The sequence below is a fragment of the Scyliorhinus torazame genome, chromosome 2 (genome assembly GCF_047496885.1).
Source record: "Scyliorhinus torazame isolate Kashiwa2021f chromosome 2, sScyTor2.1, whole genome shotgun sequence".
Taxonomy (NCBI): domain Eukaryota; kingdom Metazoa; phylum Chordata; class Chondrichthyes; order Carcharhiniformes; family Scyliorhinidae; genus Scyliorhinus; species Scyliorhinus torazame.
In genome coordinates this window covers 183,756,993-183,780,125 of record NC_092708.1, presented here as the reverse complement: position 1 = coordinate 183,780,125, position 23,133 = coordinate 183,756,993, and the positions used below count along the sequence as shown (strand labels likewise).

The window sequence follows — 23,133 nt, the reverse complement described above, 5'->3', positions numbered from 1 at the left end:
GTCTACTTCAATGCCAGGAGTATACGAAATAAGGTATACTTATTATTAATGGCAGCATGGGTTGGTACCTGGGACTTCGATGTTGTGGCCATTTCGGAGACATGGATAGAGCAGGGACAGGAATGGATGTTGCAGGTTCCGGGGTTTAGGTGTTTTAGTAAGCTCAGAGAAGGAGGCAAAAGAGGGGGAGGTGTGGCGCTGCTAGTCAAGGGCAGTATTACGGTGGCGGAGAGGATGCTAGATGGGGACTCTTCTTCCGAGGTAGTATGGGCTGAAGTTAGAAACAGGAAAGGAGAGGTCACCCTGTTGGGAGTTTTTTACAGGCCTCCTAATAGTTCTAGGGATGTAGAGGAAAGGATGGCGAAGATGATTCTGGATAAGAGCGAAAGTAACAGGGTAGTTATTATGGGAGACTTTAACTTTCCAAATATTGACTGGAAAAGATATAGTTTGAGTACAATAGATGGGTTGTTTTTTGTACAGTGTGTGCAGGAGGGTTTCCTGAAACAATATGTTGACAGGCCAACAAGAGGCGAGGCCACGTTGGATTTGGTTTTGGGTAATGAACCTGGCCAGGTGTTGGATTTGGAGGTAGGAGAGCACTTTGGGGACAGTGACCACAATTCGGTGACATTTACGTTAATGATGGAAAGGGATAAGTATACACCGCAGGGCAAGAGTTATAGCTGGGGGAAGGGCAATTATGATGCCATTAGACGTGACTTGGGGGGGATAAGGTGGAGAAGTAGGCTGCAAGTGTTGGGCACACTGGACAAGTGGGGCTTGTTCAAGGATCAGCTACTGCGTGTTCTTGATAAGTATGTACCGGTCAGGCAGGGAGGAAGGCGTCGAGCGAGGGAACCGTGGTTTACCAAGGAAGTGGAATCTCTTGTTAAGAGGAAGAAGGAGGCCTATGTGAAGATGAGGTGTGAAGTTTCGGTTGGGGCGATGGAGAGTTACAAGGTAGCGAGGAAGGATCTAAAGAGAGAGCTAAGACGAGCAAGGAGGGGACATGAGAAGTATTTGGCAGGAAGGATCAAGGAAAACCCAAAAGCTTTCTATAGGTATGTCAGGAATAAGCGAATGACTAGGGAAAGAGTAGGACCAGTCAAGGACAGGGATGGGAAATTCTGTGTAGAGTCTGAAGAGATAGGCGAGATACTAAATGAATATTTTTCGTCAGTATTCACTCAGGAAAAAGATAATGTTGTGGAGGAGAATGCTGAGCCCCAGGCTAATAGAATAGATGGCATTGAGGTACGCAGGGAAGAGGTGTTGGCAATTCTGGACAGGCTGAAAATAGATAAGTCCCCGGGACCTGATGGGATTTATCCTAGGATTCTCTGGGTGGCCAGGGAAGAGATTGCTGGACCTTTGGCTTTGATTTTTATGTCATCATTGGCTACAGGAATAGTGCCAGAGGACTGGAGGACAGCAAATGTGGTCCCTTTGTTCAAAAAGGGGAGCAGAGACAACCCCGGCAACTATAGACCGGTGAGCCTCACGTCTGTAGTGGGTAAAGTCTTGGAGGGGATTATAAGAGACAAGACTTATAATCATCCAGATAGGAATAATATGATCAGGGATAGTCAGCATGGCTTTGTGAAGGGTAGGTCTTGCCTCACAAACCTTATTGAGTTCTTTGAGAAGGTGACTGAACAGGTAGATGAGGGTAGAGCAGTTGATGTGGTGTATATGAATTTCAGCAAAGCGTTTGATAAGGTTCCCCACGGTAGGCTATTGCAGAAAATACGGAGGCTGGGGATTGAGGGTGATTTAGAGATGTGGATCAGAAATTGGCTAGCTGAAAGAAGACAGAGGGTGGTGGTTGATGGGAAATGTTCAGAATGGAGTACAGTCACAAGTGGAGTACCACAAGGATCTGTTCTGGGGCCGTTGCTGTGTGTAATTTTTATCAATGACCTAGAGGAAGGCGCAGAAGGGTGGGTGAGTAAATTTGCAGACGATACTAAAGTCGGTGGTGTTGTCGATAGTGTGGAAGGATGTAGCAGGTTACAGAGGGATATAGATAAGCTGCAGAGCTGGGCTGAGAGGTGGCAAATGGAGTTTAATGTAGAGAAGTGTGAGGTGATTCACTTTGGAAGGAATAACAGGAATGCGGAATATTTGGCTAATGGTAAAGTTCTTGAAAGTGTGGATGAGCAGAGGGATCTAGGTGTCCATGTACATAGATCCCTGAAAGTTGCCACCCAGGTTGATAGGGTTGTGAAGAAGGCCTATGGAGTGTTGGCCTTTATTGGTAGAGGGATTGAGTTCCGGAGTCGGGAGGTCATGTTGCAGCTGTACAGAACTCTGGTACGGCCGCATTTGGAGTATTGCGTACAGTTCTGGTCACCGCATTACAGGAAGGATGTGGAGGCTTTGGAGAGGAGATTTACCAGGATGTTGCCTGGTATGGTGGGAAAATCTTATGAGGAAAGGCTGATGGACTTGAGGTTGTTTTCGTTGGAGAGAAGAAGGTTAAGAGGAGACTTAATAGAGGCATACAAAATGATCAGGGGGTTGGATAGGGTGGACAGTGAGAGCCTTCTCCCACGGATGGAAATGGCTGGCACGAGGGGACATAACTTTAAACTGAGGGGTAATAGATATAGGACAGAGGTCAGAGGTAGGTTCTTTACGCAAAGAGTAGTGAGGCCGTGGAATGCCCTACCTGCTACAGTAGTGAACTCGCCAACATTGAGGGCATTTAAAGGTTTATTGGATAAACATATGGATGATAATGGCATAGTGTAGGTTAGATGGCTTTTGTTTTGGTGCAACATCGTGGGCCGAAGGGCCTGTACTGCGCTGTATTGTTCTATGTTCTATGTAAGGTAGGGGAACTGGCAGCATGGGTTGGTACCTGGGACTTCGATGTTGTGGCCATTTCAGAGACATGGATAGAGCAGGGACGGGAATGGATGTTGCAGGTTCCGGGGTTTAGGTGTTTTAGTAAGCTCAGAGAAGGAGGCAGAAGAGGGGGCGGTGTGGCGCTGCTAGTCAAGAGCAGTATTACGGTGGCAGAGAGGATGCTAGGTGGGGACTCATCTTCCGAGGTAGTATGGGCTGAGGTTAGAAACAGGAAAGGAGAGGTCACCCTGTTGGGAGTTTTCTATAGGCCTCCAAATAGTTCTAGGGATGTAGAGGAAAGGATGGCGAGGATGATCCTGGATAAGAGCGAAAGTAACAGGGTAGTTATTATGGGAGACTTTAACTTTCCAAATATTGACTGGAAAAGATGTAGTTCGAGTACATTAGATGGGTCGTGTTTTGTACAGTGTTTTCAGGAGGGTTTCCTGACACAATATGTTGACAGGCCAACAAGAGGCGAGGCCACGTTGGATTTGGTTTTGGGTAATGAACCTGGCCAGGTGTTGGATTTGGAGGTAGGAGAGCACTTTGGGGACAGTGACCACAATTCAGTGACGTTTACGTTAGTGATGGAAAGGGATAAGTATACACCGCAGGGCAAGAGTTATAGCTGGGGGAAGGGCAATTATGATGCCATTAGACGTGACTTGGGGGGGATAGGTTGGAGAAGTAGGCTGCAAGTGTTGGGCACACTGGATAAGTGGAGCTTGTTCAAGGATCAGCTACTGCGTGTTCTTGATAAGTACGTACCGGTCAGGCAGGGAGGAAGGTGTAGAGCGAGGGAACCGTGGTTTACCAAAGAAGTGGAATCTCTTGTTAAGAGGAAGAAGGAGGCCTATGTGAAGATGAGGTGTGAAGTTTCAGTTGGGGCAATGGGTAGTTACAAGGTAGCGAGGAAGGATCTAAAGAGAGAGCTAAGACGAGCAAGGAGGGGACATGAGAAGTATTTGGCAGGTAGGATCAAGGAAAACCCAAAAGCTTTCTATAGGTATGTCAGGAATAAGCGAATGACTAGGGTAAGAGAAGGACCAGTCAAGGACAGGGATGGGAAGTTGTGTGTGGAGTCTGAAGAGATAGGTGAGGTACTAAATGAATATTTTTCGTCAGTATTCACCCAGGAAAAAGATAATGTTGTGGAGGAGAATGCTGAGACCCAGGCTATTAGAATAGATGGCATTGAGGTACGTAGGGAAGAGGTGATGGCAATTCTGGACAGGCTGAAAATAGATAAGTCCCCGGGGCCTGATGGGATCTATCCTAGGATTCTCTGGGTGGCCAGGGAAGAGATTGCTGGACCTTTGGCTTTGATTTTTATGTCATCATTGGCTACAGGAATAGTGCCAGAGAACTGGAGGATAGCAAATGTGGTCCCTTTGTTTAAAAAGGGGAGCAGAGACAACCCCGGCAACTATAGACCGGTGAGCCTCACGTCTGTAGTGGGTAAAGTCTTGGAGGGGATTATAAGAGACAAGATTTATAATCATCTAGGTAGGAATAATATGATCAGGGATAGTCAGCATGGCTTTGTAAAGGGTAGGTCATGCCTCACAAACCTTATCGAGTTCTTCGAGAAGTTGACTGAACAGGTAGACGAGGGTAGAGCAGTTGATGTGGTGTATATGGATTTCAGTAAAGCGTTTGATAAGGTTCCCCACGGTAGGCTATTGCAGAAAATACGGAGGCTGGGGATTGAGGGTGATTTAGAGATGTGGATCAGAAATTGGCTAGCTGAAAGAAGACAGAGGGTGGTGATTGATGGGAAATGTTCAGAATGGAGTTCAGTTACAAGTGGCGTACCACAAGGATCTGTTCTGGGGCCGTTGCTGTTTGTCATTTTTATCAATGACCTAGAGGAAGGCGCAGAAGTGTGGGTGAGTAAATTTGCAGACAACACTAAAGTCGGTGGTGTTGTCGACAGTGTGGAAGGATGTAGCAGGTTACAGAGGGACATAGATAAGCTGCAGAGCTGGGCTGAGAGGTGGCAAATGGAGTTTAATGTAGAGAAGTGTGAGGTGATTCACTTTGGAAGGAATAACAGCAATGCAGAATATTTGGCTAATGGTAAAGTTCTTGGAAGTGTGGATGAGCAGAGGGATCTAGGTGTCCATGTACATAGATCCCTGAATGTTGCCACCCAGGTTGATAGGGTTGTGAAGAAGGCCTATGGAGTGTTGGCCTTTATTGATAGAGGGATTGAATTCCGGAGTCAGGAGGTCATGTTGCTGCTGTACAAAACTCTGGTACGGCCGCATTTGGAGTATTGCGTACAGTTCTGGTCACCGCATTATAGGAAGGACGTGGAGGCTTTGGAGCGGGTGCAGAGGAGATTTACCAGGATGTTGCCTGGTATGGAGGGAAAATCTTATGAGGAAAGGCTGATGGACTTGAGGTTGTTTTCTTGGAGAGAAGAAGGTTAAGAGGAGACTTAATAGAGGCATACAAAATGATCAGGGGGTTAGATAGGGTGGACAGTGAGAGCCTTCTCCCGCGGATGGAAATGGCTGGCACGAGGGGACATAGCTTTAAACTGAGGGGTAATAGATATAGGACAGAGGTCAGAGGTAGGTTCTTGACGCAAAGAGTGGTGAGGCCGTGGAATGCCCTACCTGCAACAGTAGTGAACTCGCCAACATTGAGGGCATTTAAAAGTTTATTGGATAAGCATATGGATGATAATGGCATAGTGTAGGTTAGATGGCTTTTGTTTCGGTGCAACATCGTGGGCCGAAGGGCCTGTACTGCGCTGTGCTGTATCGTTCTACGTTCTATGTTCTAGGTAAGTGGTGATGATCAAGCTTGTGACTCGGTGGCGAGAGTTTCAGGATTCAGGACTGAACCACTGTCCCTTCTAGACATTTATTATCAGTGATTTCATAAGGTGGCCTTGCAGTGAGGAAACTTATAAATTTGATAAAACAAACCTAGATGACTTTTTGCTAGTATATATTTTGATATAGGAAAGGGGAATGCTCAATCATGAGGATTGCCTAAATTTTCCCTTTGAAGAAATTCTATGCTTGAGGGTAGGACTGCCATGTTGGAAGGGACTTTACATAGACAGAAACCTATTTTCTAAAATCACCATTTTGGTTGGCTTCCTCTAAAATAAGAATTCTTATAATATTGCTTAAAAACCAAAAGAACAATATAATAAAATTCAAATATCAAAAAGCAAGATTTTTCCAAACTGAGTTCCAAGTATATGGATAGCACATTCTGCTATGAAAACCCCTTGCATTTAAAGACACTCCAGAAGTCAAAGAAAAATTAACAGAGCCACAAAGGAGAAGCTCAGGGGTGACAAAAAAGATGCTTTGAAGAGATGCCAAGAAGACATTTGAAGAAGAAGTGGCAAGGTTTAATGAGGAACCTATATCGTGAAAGTCTCTGTTATTATTAGTGCTGGGGCAAAGTGTCAAGGGATAGACTAAATTATAGAGCTTTAGGAGGTAAGAAGAAGTGGCAAAAATAATCGATCTTTCAGAAGAGGCAGAGCAAAACGATTTAATTAAAAATTAGAAACTTATCCTTCCCCATCCACTATTTTTCTAATACATGATTAGAATACCGACTACTCTATACCTCACAGTCCTCCACTGCCGTCTTCTATTGTTTTAACTGCTTTGTGCACTCAACTTCATTGTTATTGGGCGTTAATGATAGAGATATGTAAAGTTAACTCTTTGTTGATAGTTAATTTAAGTTCGAGTTGAAACCACTCCAGATATTTGTGGTTTCGCTTTAGCAGCAATACTTATTGAATGTTAAGTATAATTTTAATTGCTTGTATTGCAGTTGAATTGTTATCAATCGCACCCATAATTGGCATAAGAGATACTCGCTGGCACGATTGTGATGAGCAAGATCAAGACAGTAAACTGGGGGCAACACGGTAGCTCAGTGGTTAGCATTGCTGCCTCACGGCACCGTGGTCCCAGGTTCGATCCCGGCTCTGGTTCACTGTCCGTGTGGTGTTTGCACATTCTCCCCGTGTTTGCGTGGGCTTCGCCCCCACAACCCAAAAGATGTGCAGGCTAGGTGGATTGGCCATGCTAAATTGCCCCTTAATTGGAAAAAATGAATTGGGTACTCTAAATTTATTTTTTTTAAAGACAGTAAACTGAAATTTCTCTTAAAACACAGGTGACTTCTACTTATATTTTGAAGTTAAATAGATGGATGGAGATGTAATTTAGGCAGAAAGGTTAATGAATTCTGTTCAACTGTGATTACCATCAGTTGAGATACAGACAGGGATGGAGATTAATCAAATATAATTTAAGAATAAAGGAGATTTCAAACAGCATTCTTCATTTTTCTTACATTTGGATTTTTTATTTTGCAATGAATTTTTCTGTTAGTTTTGATTTTTTCCAAATATTTCTTGCTTGCTTTTTTGTAATTTTCGCCCTTACATTATTGGTCATCTTTATTTTTTTCAAATTAATGCTATGCATTAGAAATAATAAGGCTTCTATTGAAACCATCCCTCAAGAGAAACCAGTAAAACAATGGGAATGATGTATAGGATCGTTGAGCCAGTTTTAAGGATATCAAACACTAATAATGACTTTATGAACCTGTGATTATGCACACATCAGCATATTGATGCATTCTAAAATTACCATGCATTGTTATATTGTTGTGTTTGATAAATCAAACCATTAATCGTGTGTTGTTAATTGTGATATTTTAAATGCAAAAGATTTTCTTAATGTGATGTACCTGATACTATGGTGGAATATGGACTGCCGCGACTCAAGAAGATGCTCACTACTACCTTCTCGAGGACAATTATGGATAAGGAACAAAGGCTGGCCTTGCCAACGATGCCCATATCCCATGAATAAATATTTTTTTTAAAACAGGTAATCTGACTCTTGAAGCACACAATACTTAATTGAGCCTGCTCCTTTAAGGCCACTGCTTGTGTACTTCCAAAGCAGATATTTCCATAAATTCTGAAGACAATTACAACCCAACATAATAATAATAATCTTTATTAGATGTGATTTGGGAAGGGCAGCAAGTAAATCCAATCCCACTACATTTGCTGCCTCTATAGCATCCTGAACTATTTGTAAATAATAATAGTAATCTTTATTAGTGTCACAAGTGGGCTTACATTAACACTGCAATGAAGTTACTGTGAAAATCCCCTAGTCGTCACATTCCGGCACCTGTTCAGGTACACTGAGGGAGAAATCAGAATGTCCAATTCACCTAACAAGCACGTCTTTCGGGACTTGTGGGAAGAAACCAGAGCACCCGGAGGAAACCCACACAGACACAGAGAGAACGTGAAGACTCCGCATAGAGTGACCCAAGTCGGAAAACGAACCCGGGACCCTGGCGCTGAGAAGCAACAGTGTTAACCACTGTGCTACCGTGCCGCCCTGACAAATTTTCTGTAGATTGGTAGCTGCTTAGTGTTTCTTCATAACTTAATCTTTCCAGTTTACCCGAGGCTCAGAAAAAAGTACAAAGTAACTGGGTTGCCACCTTTTTTCATTTGTTAATGACTGTTCAATTATAATTTATTGTGTTTGCAATAAATGTGAGACAAGCAGTGTGACATATCAGACAGTGAAGGTGTCCAAAGAGATGGTGGTGAGATAAGAGCTGAGATAAAGTCGGATACCATCTGCAAATATCTGGAACTTGTGTTTTTGGATTATACCTTTGAGGGGCAGCATGTAAATGGGAAATAGAAGGGGATCAAGGATGGACCCTAGGGGGACTTTAGAGGAATGGGAGAGGTTATGACAGATAATTCTCTATGATTACTTAATTTTTAAAAAATCAACTAACTTTGATTATACATACATAGATACATAGGAGCAGGAGGAGGACTTTTGGCCCTTTGAGCCTGCTCCGCTATTCATCTCTATCATAGCAGATCATTCAACTCAATAGCCTAATACTGCTTTCTCCCGATAACCTTTGATCCCATTTTCCCCCAAGTGCTATATCTAGCCGCCTCTTGAATATATTCAATGTTTTAGCATCAACTACTTCCTGTGGTAATGAATCCACAGGCTCACCACTATTTGGGTAAAGAAATATCCTCATCTCTGTCCAAAATGGTTTACCCTGAATCCTCAGACTGTGATGCTGGTTCTGGACACACCCATCATTGGGAACATCTTCCCTGCATCTACCCTATCAAATCCTGTTAGAATTTTATAAGTCTCTATGAGATCCACCCTCATTCTTCTGAACTCCAGCAAGAACAATCCTAACCTAGTCAATCTCTCCTCATATAACAGTCCCGCCACTCCTGGAATCAGTCCGGTAAACCTTTGCTGCACTCCCTCGAGAGCAAGAACATCCTTCCTCAGAAAAGGAGACTAAAACTGCACACAATATTCTCGGTGTGGCCTCACCAAGGCCCAGTACAATTGCAGCAACACATCCGTGCTTCTGTAGTCGAAACCTCTCGCAATGAAGGCCAACATACCATTAGCCTTCTTTACCACCTGCTGCACCTGCATGCTTACCTTCAGCGAATGGTGCACAACGACACCCAGGTTCCATTGCACACTCCCCTCTCCCAATTTACAACCACTCAGGTAGTCATCTGCCTTCCTGCTTTTGCTTCCAAAGTGAACAACCTCACACTTATCCAAATTATACTGCATCTGCTGTTGATTTGCCTACTCGCCCAACCTGTCCTGATCATGCTGTAGGATCCCTGCATTCTCGTCACAGTTCACCCTCACACCTAACTTGGTATCATCTGCAAACTTTGAGATGTTACATTTTATTCCCTCACCCAAATCATTAATATATATTGTGAATAGCTGGGTTCCCAGCACCAATCCCTGTGGTACCCCACTAATTACTGCCTGCCAATTTGAAAAGGACCATTAATTCCTACTCTTTGTTTCCTCTCTGCCAACCAGTTTTTTATTCACCTCAATGCACTTCCCCCAATCCCATGCGCTTTAATTTTTCACAATAATCTCTTATGCGGGACTCTGTCAAACGCCTTCTGAAAGTCCAAATATACCACATCGACTGGCTCCCCCTTGTCAACTGCACTGGTTACATCTTCAAAGAATTCCAATAGATTTGTCAAGCACGATTCCCCCTTCACAAATCCATGCTGACTGACTGATCCTGCCACTGCTTTCTAAATGTTCCGCTATAAAGTTCTAGATAATGGATTCAAGAATTTTTGCCGCTACCGATGTTAGGCTTGCTGCTCTATAATTCCCTGCTTTCTCTCTACCTCCCTTTTTGAATATTGGAGTGACATGAGCTACCCTCCAATCTGAAGGGACTGTTCCAGAGTCTATAGAATCCCTTCTTTGCTGAATTCTAAACTGCTCCCAATCCTCAGACCTATTATTTTTCTTGGCCATTCTGTATGCTTCTTCCTTGGATCGGATACCATGTCTAATTTCCTTTGTAAACCATGGATTGGCCCTCTTACCCATTTTGCTTTTGTGCCAGACAGGAATGAACAGTTGATGCAGTTCCCCCATATGTTCCTTGAATGTTTGTTTGCCATTGCCTATCCACTGTCATCCCTTTAAGTAACTCTCCCCAATCTATCAAGGCCAACTCACACCTCATATCTTCAAAGTTTCCTTTATTAAGATTCAGCACCCTAGTCTCCGAATCAACCACTTCACTCTCGATCATGATAAAAAATTCTATCATGTTATGGTCGCTCATTCCTAAGGGGCCTCGCACAGCCAGATTGGTAATGATTTCCTCCTCATTACACAGTACCCAGTCTAGGATGGCCTGCTCTCTAGTTGGTTCCTGCAATATTGGTCAAGAAAACCATCCCGTATATACTCCAGGAATTCCTCCTCTACGGCACTTTGGCTAAATTGATTTGCCCTATCTATGTGAAGATTAAAATCACCCATGATCACCAATATTCCCTTATTACATGCATCTCTAATTTCGCGTTTAATGCCATTCGCAACGTCACCACCTCAGTTTGGGGTCTATATATGACACCCACTAATGTTTTTTGCCCCATGGTATTTCTCAATTCTACCCATACAGACTCCACATCGTCAGAGCTAATATTCTTTCTCACTATTGTGTTAATTTCCTCTTTAACCAGCAGTGCTATGCCTGTCCTTCCTAAATACTGAAAATCCTGGGACATTCAGTTCCCATCCCTGGTCACCCTGCAGCCATGTCTCCGTAATCCCAATGATATCATACCCATTTATATCGATCTGCGCGATTAGTTCATCCACTTTATTACAAATGCTCCATGCATTAAGGCACAGAGCCTTTAAGTTTGTCTTTTTCACATTGTTTGACTTGCTCCCAACATTTTTCTCTTTTGCCCTTGGTTTCTCCACCTATCACTTTTCTTATTCATTTTTCTACCTTTTGTTTTTGTCCTTGCTCCCTCTTTCTCTGTCTCCTTGCATAGGTTCCCATCCCCCTGGCATATTAGTTTAAACCCTCCCCAACTGCTCTAGCAAATAGCCCCACTAGGACATCAGTCCCAGTCCTGTCCAGGTGTAACCCGTCCAGTTTGTACAGGTCTCATCTCCCCCAGAAACAGTCCCAATGCCCCAGGAATCTGAAACCCTCCCCTTGACACCATCTCTTCAGCCACGCATTCATCCAATATATCCTGTCATTTCTACTCTGAATAGCACGTGGCACTGGTAGTAATCCTTATTAATTATTTACAGCTTCTTCCAAAATCTTTTTCCCTTTCACCCCCACTTCCAGCAAATGCAAGGGGCTTATGGAATTCTTTGTCTATGATTGAGATTGGCCAATCATCTGCCTGCTGTTTCATTTGCCCATCGGGCCCAAATTTTCTCTAAAGCCTGTCCTTGTATCTTTTTCAAGTTTCTCTCATATCGCCCTTCATTTTCTCTCAGAGTTCAGCTTGGCCATGAGACCCACCTCCTAGGAGCACAGGAAATAGGAGCAGGAGTAGTCCATTCGACCCCTGAAGCTTGTTCTGCCATTCTAGATTATGGCTGACATTCTAACTCAACACCATTTTCCTGCATTATCCCCAAAACCCTCAATGCCGGTCTTGAATATACTCAATGATTGAGCCCTCTGGAGTAGAGGATTCCAAAGATTCATCGCCCTCTGAGTGAAAAAATTCCTCATCTCAATCCTAAATGGCTACTTCTTATTCGGAGGTGGAGTCCTTGGTTCTATACTGCCCCTAGCCTTTCTGCATCTACCCTATTGAGCCCTGAAGAAAACTTTGCTTGCTTCAATGAAATCATCTCATTCACCTAAATTCAAGGCACATAAGACCATAAGACATAGGAGCAGAATTAGGCCACTCGGTCCATCGAGTCTGCTCCGCCATTCAATCATGGCTGATATTTTCTCATCCCCATTCTCCTGCTTTCTCCCCATGACCCCTAATCCCCTTATTAATCAAGAACCTATCTAATTCTGTCTTAAAGACACTCAATGATTTGGCCTCCACAGCCTTCTGCGATAAAGAGTTCCACAGATTCACCACCCTCTGGCTGAAGAAATTCCTCCTCATCTCGGTTTTAAAGGATCGTCCCTTTAGTCTGAGATGGTGTCCTCTGGTTCTATTTTTTCCTACAAGTGGGAATTCCTCTCCACATCCACTCTATCCAGGCCTCACAGTATCCTGCAAGTTTCAATAAGATCCTCCCTCATCCTTCTAAACTCCAACGAATACAGGCCCAGAGTCCTCAACCGTTTCTCATACGACAAGTTCTTCATTCCAGGGATCATTCTTGTGAACCTCCTCTGGACCCTTTCCAAGACCAGCACATCCTTAGATACGGGGCCCAAAATTGCTCACAATACTCCAAATGGGGTCTGACCAGAGCCTTATATAGCCTCAGAAATACATCCCTGGTCTTGTATTCTAGCCCTCTTGACATGAATGCTAACATTGCATTTGCCTTCTTAACTGCTGACTGAACCTGCACATTAACCTTAAGAGAATCGTGAACAAGGACTCCCAAGTCCCTTTTCACTTCTCATTTTCTAAGCATTTCCCCATTTAGAAAATAGTCTCTGCCTAAATTCCTCCTTCCAAAGTGCATAACCTCACACGTTTCCACATTGTACTTCATTTGCCACTTCATTGCCCACTCTCCTAGCTTGTCCAAATCCTTCTGCAGCCCCCTTGCTTCCTCAATACTACCTGTCCCTCGACAGATCCTTGTGTAATCTGCAAACTTAGCAACAATGCCTTCAGTTCCTTCTTCCAGATCATTTATGTATATTGTGAAAAGTTGTGGTCCCAGCACAGACCCCTGAGGCACACCACTCACCAGTGGTCACCAGCTGCCACCTGAAAAAGATCCCTTTATTCCCACTCTCTGCCTTCTGCCAGTCAGCCAATCCTCTAGCCATGCCAGGATCTTACTCTTAACACCATGGGCTTTTAACTTATTTAACAGTCTCCTATGCGGCACCTTGTCAAAGGCCTTCTGGAAATCTAAATAAATCACATCCACTGGTTCTCCTTTGTATATCTTTCTTGTTACTTCCTCAAAGAACTCCAACAGGTTTGTCAGACACAACCGCCCTTTGACAAAGCCGTGCTGACTCAGTCCTATTTTACCATGCACTTCCAAGTACTTTGCGATTTCATCTTTAATAACAGACATGGGCCCAGTCTCCTCAATCTCCCTTCATAGGACAACCCTGCCAACCCAGGGATCAGTCTGATGAACCTCTGTTGACTCTCTCTATTGCAAGTATTTCCTTCCTTTGGTAAGATGACCAAAATTGTCTACAAAACTCCAGGTGCGGTCTCACCAAGGCTCCATACTCTTGCATCAAGGCACCCTTACTCCTGCATTCAAATTATCTTGCAATAAAGGCTAACATACAGTTTTCTTTTCTAATTTCTTGCTGCACCTGCATTTCAGCTTTCAGTGACTTGTGAACACAGACACTAAGGTACCTTTGACCATCAACACTTCCCAATCTCTCACCATTTAAGAAATACTCTGCATTTTTGTTTTTCCTACTAAAGTAAATAACTTCACGTTTTTCAAGTATTCCATCTAGCATGTCCTTGCCCACTCAGTTAGCCTGTCTAAATCCCAAGAAGCCTCTTTGAATCCTCCTCACAACTTACATTCCCACCCAGTTTTGTATCATCCTCAAACTTGGAAATAATACACTTGGTCCCCACATCCAAATCATTGATACAGATTGTGAATAACTGGGGCCAAAGCATTTAATTTAAAGAGCGAGAAAGGAGCTTTTGGGAAGGTTTGGGCCGAGATTTGTGGCATGGGTGAGGATGCTGTATGTGGCACCAAGGGCGGGGGTGAGGACGAATGATATGAGTTCACAAAGCTTTGACTTACACAGGGGTACGAGGCAGGGATGCCCGCTGTCGCCATTGCTGTTTGCGATGGCTCTCAGGGGGTCGGTGGAGTGGTGGGGGATTATGAGAGGACAGAGGGAGCATCGGGTGTTGCTCTATGCCGATGACCTCTTGCTGTATGTTTCGGAACCGTTGCCAAGTATGAGAAGGATTATGAGTCTGCTGGAGAGGTTTGGAGAGTTTTCGGGGTACAAACTGAATGTAGGGAAAAGCGAGGTATTCCTGGTGAATGAGCTAGGAGGAAAAGCGAGGTTTTCCTGGTGAATGAGCGAGGAGGGATGGCTAATTTAAGGGGGATGCCATTTACGGTATAGAGGGACAGGTTTAGGTATTTGGGGATTCAGGTAGCGAGGGAATGGACAGGGCTCCACAAGTGGAACTTAGTGAAGCTGGTGGAGGAGGCCAGGGTGGAACTTAGGAGGAGGGTCCAAGTGGTGAAAATGAATATTCTGCCGAGGTTCTGGTTTATCTTTCAGGCTCTCCCGATCTTTTTCCAAAGGCCTTTTTCGGAAAGTGGACACGATCATCTCGGACTTTGTATGGGCGGAGAAGGTGCTGAGGGTGGGGAGGACCCAGGGCGGGGTTGACGTTGCCGAACTTGCTTCATTATTATTGGACGGCAAATGTGGACATGGTGCAGCGGTGGTGGGAAGGAGACGGGGTAGAGTGGGTCAGGATGGAGGCGGAATCATGTAAGGGGTCTAGTTTGAGGGCTATGGTGACGGCCGCGTTGCCAAAGGCTCCGAGTAGGTATTCAGGGAGCCCGGTGGTGCAGTCCACGGTGAAGTATGGAATCAGCTGAAGAGATATTTTAGGATGGAAGGGATGTCGGTGCTAACGCGCTGTGCGAGAATCATGGGTTTGAGCCAGAGGAGGATGGATAGTGTATACAGGAGGTGGAGGGAAGAGGGGCTAGTCAAGGTGAGGGATTTGTATTTGGAGGAAGGGTTCGCCAGTCTGGAGGAGCTAAGGGAGAGGGTAGAGCTGCGAGTGGGAGTGAATTCAGGTATCTGCAGGTTAGGAACTTTGCGCGAAAGGTCTGGAGATGGTTCCCGAGGTTGCCGGGATACACCCTGCATACACCCTGCTGGAGCGACTGCTGCTTCTGGATGTGGAAGGGGAGGGAAGAATTGGGGATATATACAAATGGCTGGGGGGGCAGGGAAGCGAGCGGGTGGTGAAGATCAAGAAGAAATGGGAATCGGTGTTGTAAATGGAGATCAATTGGGGAGTATGGAGTGAGGCACTACGAAGGGTAAATGGGACCTCCTCTTGTGCAAGGATGAGCCTGATATAGTTTAAGATGGTGCACAGGGTGCATATGACTTGGGTGAGAATGAATGGGTTCTTTCAGGGGTAGCAGATGAGTGCGAGAGGTGTGGACGGGGGCCAGCGAATCACGCATATGTTTTGGGGTTGCGAACAATTGGGAAGATTCTGGGCGGGAGTGTTCGCGGACTTAGCCAGGATAGTGGAGGAGGAGGTGGACCCGGACCCTTTGGTGGCGATATTTGGGGTCTCAGAGAAGCTGGAGTTCATGGAGAGGAGGACGGCCGCTGTCGTGGCCTTCGCCTCTCTGATTGCACGGCGGCGAATTTTGCTGGAGTAGCGGTCGACATCGCCACCGGGGGTAGTGGCATGGTTGGGTGACCTGTACGGCTTCCTGCGATTAGAGAACATAAAGCATGAGTTAAGGGGATCAGCAGGGGGGTTTGGGAAAAGGTGGGGACGTTTGTGACCGTGCTTGAGGAGCTATTCGTCGCAGGAGAGGGGGGGGGGGATGATGGGAGGCGTGGGGGTGAAAAAGGGGAAAAATGTTAACAGACTATATAGTTGATTGTTGGGAAGTATGTTTCCCAGGGTGTTTATTTGCTGTAATCTGCCTTGATACACATTTGTAATAAAATACGTTTTCAAAAAAAGTATACTGCTCTGCGCTCTAATTTAAGTTGGGAGTAATGTTTATCTTTACTGTCATGTTGCCAGGAAGTCATTGTTATTGTTTTGTTTCCTTAAAACTGACTCAGATGGGCCGATCCATCTTTCCCATCATTTTACTGGTAAAATCTAGTTCTTTGATCAAATGTTTGGGCATTCACTCAGCATTTTTATTCATATTACTCTTAAGAGCCTTTGAATATTTCATGACATTAAATCTGCTTTATAAATGTAAATTGTTGTAAAAAAAATCTATCACAACAGCTGAAATCACAGTATCTGGTTAACCACATCCTTATAAATCAGTTCAGAACGGATACCCCTTTATTAGGTCCAGTTTGAATTGGTCACAGTGGTTTTAATATTTTGGGTTACCTTTATGTGCTCCTGTAGTTGGGCTTCATGTTGCCGTGAGAGCTGCTCATGTTGTCTCTGAAATTCTGCTATAAGAAGCTGACGTTGGATTTGCTGTTTTTGTTTTAGAGCAATCAATTCCTGTTGTAGTTGCTGTTCTCGTACATTGGGGTCAGCAGCTGGCACTGTAAACTGATGATCAAGCCGAAGATCCATTGGTGTACTGGGTTGGACTTGAGGAGGCAATGGTGTGCTTATATCAACTATGAATAAAAAATACAATATAATAATTAGAACCAGTAACTCATTCTGGTATTTTTAGCATGCCAACATTATAACAAAAAACTCATTACAAATCTCGGGAATCAATTAAAGATCCCTATTGTAATAGATATGGGTACTGACACACGCACAAATTAGGAGTACAATGAAACCAACGTATAACAGAACGATCACTGTCCAGTTTACACAATATCTGTTGTAAACAGCCGAATACCTCCATCGTTTTCCTGAGTGCCATTGCTTTGAAGGATGTGTCAGAGAGCAGGACAGCAAAACACAGGAATACAGAACCAGTGTGAACCAAGCTACAGGCTTGGCTGAACAAACTGAAGAAACATTGATACATTTGCATTCATTTGGGTAGTGGAAGTAGTCTGTCTGGATGTGATAGAAATAGATTGTAGCCTGACTGAAAAGACTGGTAGAATTCCTTGAATGAGATTAATCAGAAACTAAATAATCTCTTAAAATATTTACATGTACCTTATTCAAGACTTTAATCTTTCCGACAACTATTTCCTCAGATTATTTTTTGCTAAAAATCTTCACCTCTCACAACAACGACAATAAAATAGTTTTGTTAATTATTGTTAAAAGAATATTGAAAAATTGATAGCCTGAATTCAACATAGCAAAACATGAATTTCCGAAAATGATATATCATGTAGATTTGCTAAAACTGGATATCAAATCGAAAAGCGGTCAGGGGTTCTGCGGAACCCTGGAGTTCTGCTGGATACATCCAGGAGTTCTACCGTAGACCAAGCTGATGTATGGGAACATAGGAACAAGAGTAGGTCATTCAGCCCTTCTAGCCTGCTCTGTCATTCAATGAGATCATGGTTGATCTGTGACCTAACTCCATATACCTGTCTTTGGACCATATCCCTCAATACCTTTGCTTAACAAAAAACACTATCTATTTCAGATTTAAAATGAACAACTGATGAAGCATCAATTGACATTTGTGGAGAGGTCCAAACCTCTACCACCCAGTGTGCGTAGAAGTGTTTCCTAACATCTCTCCTGAACGGTCTGGCCCTAATTTTTAGACGATGCCCCCTAGAATCTCCAACCAGTGGAAACAGTTTATCTGTGCAATATCCCGCATGGAACCTACAGGGTGGGAATGCTCATCATCCTCGTGCTCCTGGTGGAGTACGAGCTCCCCCGCTAGGGGTGCGGTATCTCAATTAACCCAGGTATGTAAGGTTGGCCAGTAAGGCACCGTCGGAGCAGGAATCCGGTAGGGATCTATTAGGTAGTGTACATATTGTTTGTGTAAATAAAACTTTAGTGTCTTATTTTACTAGGTGTGGACTTCCAGTGCCCTTATTAAATTGGCTGTGAGTAATAAACTGATATGCTGCCGACGCTGCGACATACTCAGCTGAGCCACTGCCCCAATTTTCTGGATCCAGGCTTGGATTTATTTGGTTAGCCATACCTCTGTTTGGGCGGTTAGATGCATGTGACGGCTGTGTTGAAGACTGGAACGCTGAACGAATGCATTATTTCTTCCTGGCCGACAATATCACAGAGAACGAGCAGCAGACTCAGGTGATTCAAGATGGCACCGGAGCAAGGCGACGTCTTGCAAGCTGTGCCCAGCATACCCTATAATTCAATCTTTTACTCTCGTTCAATGCTTCTAAAACTACATTCTAACTGCTTTAAACTACCTACCTCGTATTAAGTTGATCTTTTCTCTACACCTTGCTATAACTGTAACATTATATTCTGCAGTCTCTCCTTCCTTCCCTATGTACGGAATGCACTGTTTGCACAGCATGCAAGAAACAATACTTTTCACTGTATACTAATACATGTGACAATAATAAATCAAATCAAAAAGACGGTGACACTATTGACGGCCTGTGGACCGCATACGTTCGGGTGATCCCGAGTCTCACATACCCGGCGACTCCGGATACGTAATCTTTGACCAGCTTGTGACGCTTGTGGTACAAGACTAACCCGACCTAGTCAATAATCATTCAAAGATATTGGTTTAATATGGCAGAGGTCCTCCTGTGAGTCCATCACCAAGTTCTTAACCCGGCTACGGAAGAATTTTGAGAGAATGGAACTATTTTGGCCGATATACCCCATGATCGTTTGGTCTGTGCTATCAATATTATATGGAGATTCAGAAAAAACTTTTATGCAGTCTCCCTAACTTTTCAGCAGGTGCTACTGCACTCCGTCTCAAGAAAGCACAGAATGTCCAAGAGATATATGGAATGGAGGAGAGTATCTTGGGATATCACCCCTCACGTGGTCTCCCTGCGCCATGGCAGAACGCCGCTATGAGTCTGCCACCTGGACAAAGAACTGGATACAGAAACCTGAAGGTGATTCTGGCCCGTGCACAACATGTGGACGCCACTCCAGGCGTACCCGCAAGCAGTAGGGCCAGCACTCCAGGCTCCCCAGTTGAGGTAGGCGTCAGCAGCATCTGGATGACACAGAAGAGGCAGAGGATGAGGCTGAGGTGCAGCTTAATGGTTTGGCAGTGCCCCATGTAGCCCCTATTCGTATTCCGATATGAGTAAATAGCCAGATGCTCCAAATGGAGCTGGATACGACAGCGGCTGTTTCTCTAGTGGCGCAGAGCACTTTTGATCCTTTAAAACAAGGAGTGCATACTTTGTCTTTGGGTAACACGGCAGCTCGTTTGGCCACTTCTACAAGGGAATGACTAAATATCGTATGGTCCACCCTCACTCCAGTGGTTCATGGTACCAATCAATGGAGTTTCGCTTCATTGTTGTGCAAGGAAACGGCCCTAACCAGTTGGGCTGCGTCGCTACACCAGCTTCAGTTGGATTGGCAGCATTGGATTGGATTAAATTGGATTTGTTTATTGTCACGTGTACCGAGGTACAGCGAAAAGTATTTTTCTGCGAGCAGCTCAACAGATCATTTAGTACATGAAACAAAACACAAGGAACACAATATAAATACATAGACACAGGCATTGGAGGAAGCATACGGGAGTGTAGTAGTAATCAGAGCAGTCCATAAGAGGACCATTTAGGAGTCTGGTAACAGCAGAGAAGAAACTGTTTTTGAATCTGTTCGTGCGTGTTCTCAGACTTTTTTATCTCTTGCCAGATGGAAGAAGTTGGAAGAGTGGGTATGCCGGGTGGGAGGGGTCTTTGATTATGCTGCCCACTTTCTCCAGGCAGCGGGAGGTATAGATAGAGTCAATGGATGGGAGGCAGGTTTGTGTGATGGACTGGGCAGTGTTCACGACTCTCTGAAGTTTCTTGCGGTCTTGGACCAAGCAGTTGGCATACCAGGCTGTGATGCAGCCAGATAGGATGCTTTCTATGGTGCATCTGTAAAAGTTGGTGAGAGTCAATGTGGGCATGCCTAATTTCCTTAGTTTCTTGAGGAAGTATAGGCGCTGTTGTGCTTTCTTGGTCATAGTGTTGACGTGGGTGGACCAGGACACATTGTTGGTGATGTTCCCAACTTAGGAATTTGAAGCTGTCAACCTTCTCCACCTCGGCACCATTGATGCAGACAGGGGTGTGCACAAAACTTTGCTTCCTGAAGTCAATGACCAGCTCTTTAGTTTTGCTGACATTGAGGGTTTGTTGTCGTTACACCATTCAATTAGGTTCTTTATCTCCCTCCTGTATTCTGACTCGTCGTTGTTCGAGATCCTACCCACGATGGTCGTATCATCAGCAAACGTGTAGAAGGAGTTGGAGCCAAATTTTGCCATGCAGTCGTGTGTGTATATGGAGTTTAGTAGGGGGCTAAGTATTCAGGGTCCTGGTACTGAGGACTATCATGGAGGAAGTTTTGTTGTTTATTGTGGTCTATGGGTCAGAAAGTCGCATGTCCCCAAAGTGGGGTCTGGCAGTCTCTGTATGGAACGGAACAAACTCACGGAGGTTTTTCAGCCTGGTTTGGGTACCATTAAATGGGCCATGGCCAAAATCCAGTTGGACCCGAAAGCCAGGCTTCGATATTTTTGTGCTCGCCTGGTTCCCTACGCTCTAGTGGAGAAGGTTGAGACCTAACTTTGGCATTTATAAAGTTTGGGCATCATTCAACATTTGCACTTCGCTGATTGGGCAGCGCTGGTGGTCCCCGTAATTAAGCCGGAAAAGACAGTCTGCCTATGCAGAGACTATAAATTGACCGTGAACATGGCTTCGAAATTGAACCGTTGTCCTTTACCAGGCATCGAAGATTTCTATGCAACATTGGCCAGTGGCTGTACATTCACGAAATTGGACATGAGCAATGCTTATCCACAGCTGGAGTGCGATAAATCCTCCTGGAAGTACATCACAATTATTACTCACAAAAGGACTCGATGAATGCACCCGACTCCCGTTCAGGGTATCCTCGACGTGTGTAGTTTTCCAGCACATCATGGAGAACATCCTGCGTGGTTTATCACACTGCGGTTTATTTAGGCAACGTGTTAGTCACAGGGACCATGGATCAAGAACATTTGCAGAACCTCGAGGCGGTCTCAAAGTGTTTTTCCGAATATGGGGTCTGCCTACGTTGCGTGAAGTGCCTGTTTCACGTGAAAGAAGTGGCATGTTTAGGATGTCGGGTGGACCGAGACAGCCTACACCGGGTCATCAAGATGAGACGGGCGATCAAAGCGCCCCCGCTCTGCGAGATGCCACAGAACTTTGTTCTTTTCCTGGACAAGTAAATTACTATGGTCGATTTATTCCAAATGTGGCTACCGTCCCAGCCCCCCACTTGTTCTTGAAGAAGCGCCAGCCTTGGGCTTGAGGCCAGGACCTGGAAGTAGCGTTTTTAAAGGTGAAGCGGCGGTTGTCCTCTTCGGGAGTGTTGACACATTTTGACTCTTCAAAACTATTGTAACTCATGTGAGATGCTTCACTGTATGGCATTTGGGCAGTTCTGACCCATCGGATGAGCAACGGCTGTGATCGTTCAACCGCTGCTGCGGCCAAGAGAAAATATGCCCAGATCGAAAAAGAAGGTCTGGTGGTCGTATTCGGTGAAAAGAGGTTTCATCAATAAGTCTATGGCTGCCATTTTTTAATGGTCACCAATCAAAAGCCATTGCTAGACTTCTTCAGTGAAGACAGGGTAATTCCGCCAATAATGTCTGCGAAGATCCAGTGCTGGACTTTTGTTATTGGTTGCTTACAAATACTCTTTCGAGCACCGCCCAGGGACCCAGATTGTGCATGCGGCGCATTGAGTCATCTTACCTTGTGGATCAAATCCTCAGCGGACAAAGTAATTGCTGCCTTGAATTTTATGGACTCCTTGCCTCGTGTGTTTGTGACAGGATGCAAACCGACCCTGTACATACCAATGTGTGACAACTGGCGCTATATGGTGGGCAGCAGTGACAGCTAACAGGGGAATTGAACGCTTTCTCCTCCAAATTGTTGGAGCTGACCGTGGAAGACTGTATTCTCCTGTGGGGCACGAGGGTTGTTGCCCAGCGAAGGGCCAGGTCATCATGTCGAAGGATCTTCACAGCGGACATCCCAGAGTGTCCAAAATGAAGATGCTGGCGAGAAGCTACGTCTGATGGCCGAGTTTGGACACGGATATTAAGATGTTGGCCCAACAGTGCTCCATCTGTCAAGAGCACCAGAGGCTCCCTGCGGTGGTACCCAGACATCCTTGGGAGTGGCCAGGGTACTCTTAGGCTCGCGTACATGCCAGCTTCACCCATCCCTTCTTGGGTTCAATGTTACTCATCCTGGTCGATGCCCAAAGTGGCTGGAGGTCCACAAAATAGCAATCACTCCTCAGGCGATCATCGAGCGATTGCACCGAAGTGGGAATTCAGTAAACAATTGCCACTAACATCCGTTTTACAATTCAAGTCCGGTAGAAATATGGGGGAAAGGTCCAAAAGTCCGACCAGAGCGGGATCCACCAAATGCACAACTTAACTCTTCCATAGCCGCCACCGGAAGTCACAAAAACAAATTTCTAAGGGCATGATTCTCTGGCCACAGAGCGTCTGGCACTGATCCGGCTATTCCAAGTGAATAGTGGGAGAGCCCCTAAACGTGTTCGATCTGGGCATCAAACTGGTCACGGTACCCCCCACCCTCGGCGCCCTCACTGGGCGTGATCCAGATCCACATATTTAAATGAGTCTTAAAATTCACTGAAATATGCACAGCCCGGTCGAGGTCAGCACCAATCGGTACTGGTCTCCATCAACAGAGACCAGACTTGACCATGACGTATGGGATTCGGAGGCCATTGGAGCCCTGGGTGATCGGGGACAGGGCAGGACACTGCCTTGGCACCTGGGAAATGCCACTCTAGCAGTGATACCCTGTTGGTGCCACATCTGTACCCTGATG

The 23,133-nt window shown here is 45.0% G+C and overlaps 1 protein-coding gene across 11 annotated transcripts in view; it reads right to left on the bottom strand.

Annotated features, from left to right (window-relative positions):
- Window positions 1–23,133, bottom strand: part of hdac4 (histone deacetylase 4) — a 780,143-nt gene that overhangs the window by 340,526 nt on the left and 416,484 nt on the right. For all 11 annotated transcript variants that reach the window (XM_072481039.1, XM_072481057.1, XM_072481031.1 and 8 more), the window contains one exon: window positions 16,529–16,770. In XM_072481039.1, coding sequence (XP_072337140.1) covers window positions 16,529–16,770 — 242 coding nt within the window. The remainder of the gene's footprint in view (window positions 1–16,528; window positions 16,771–23,133) is intronic.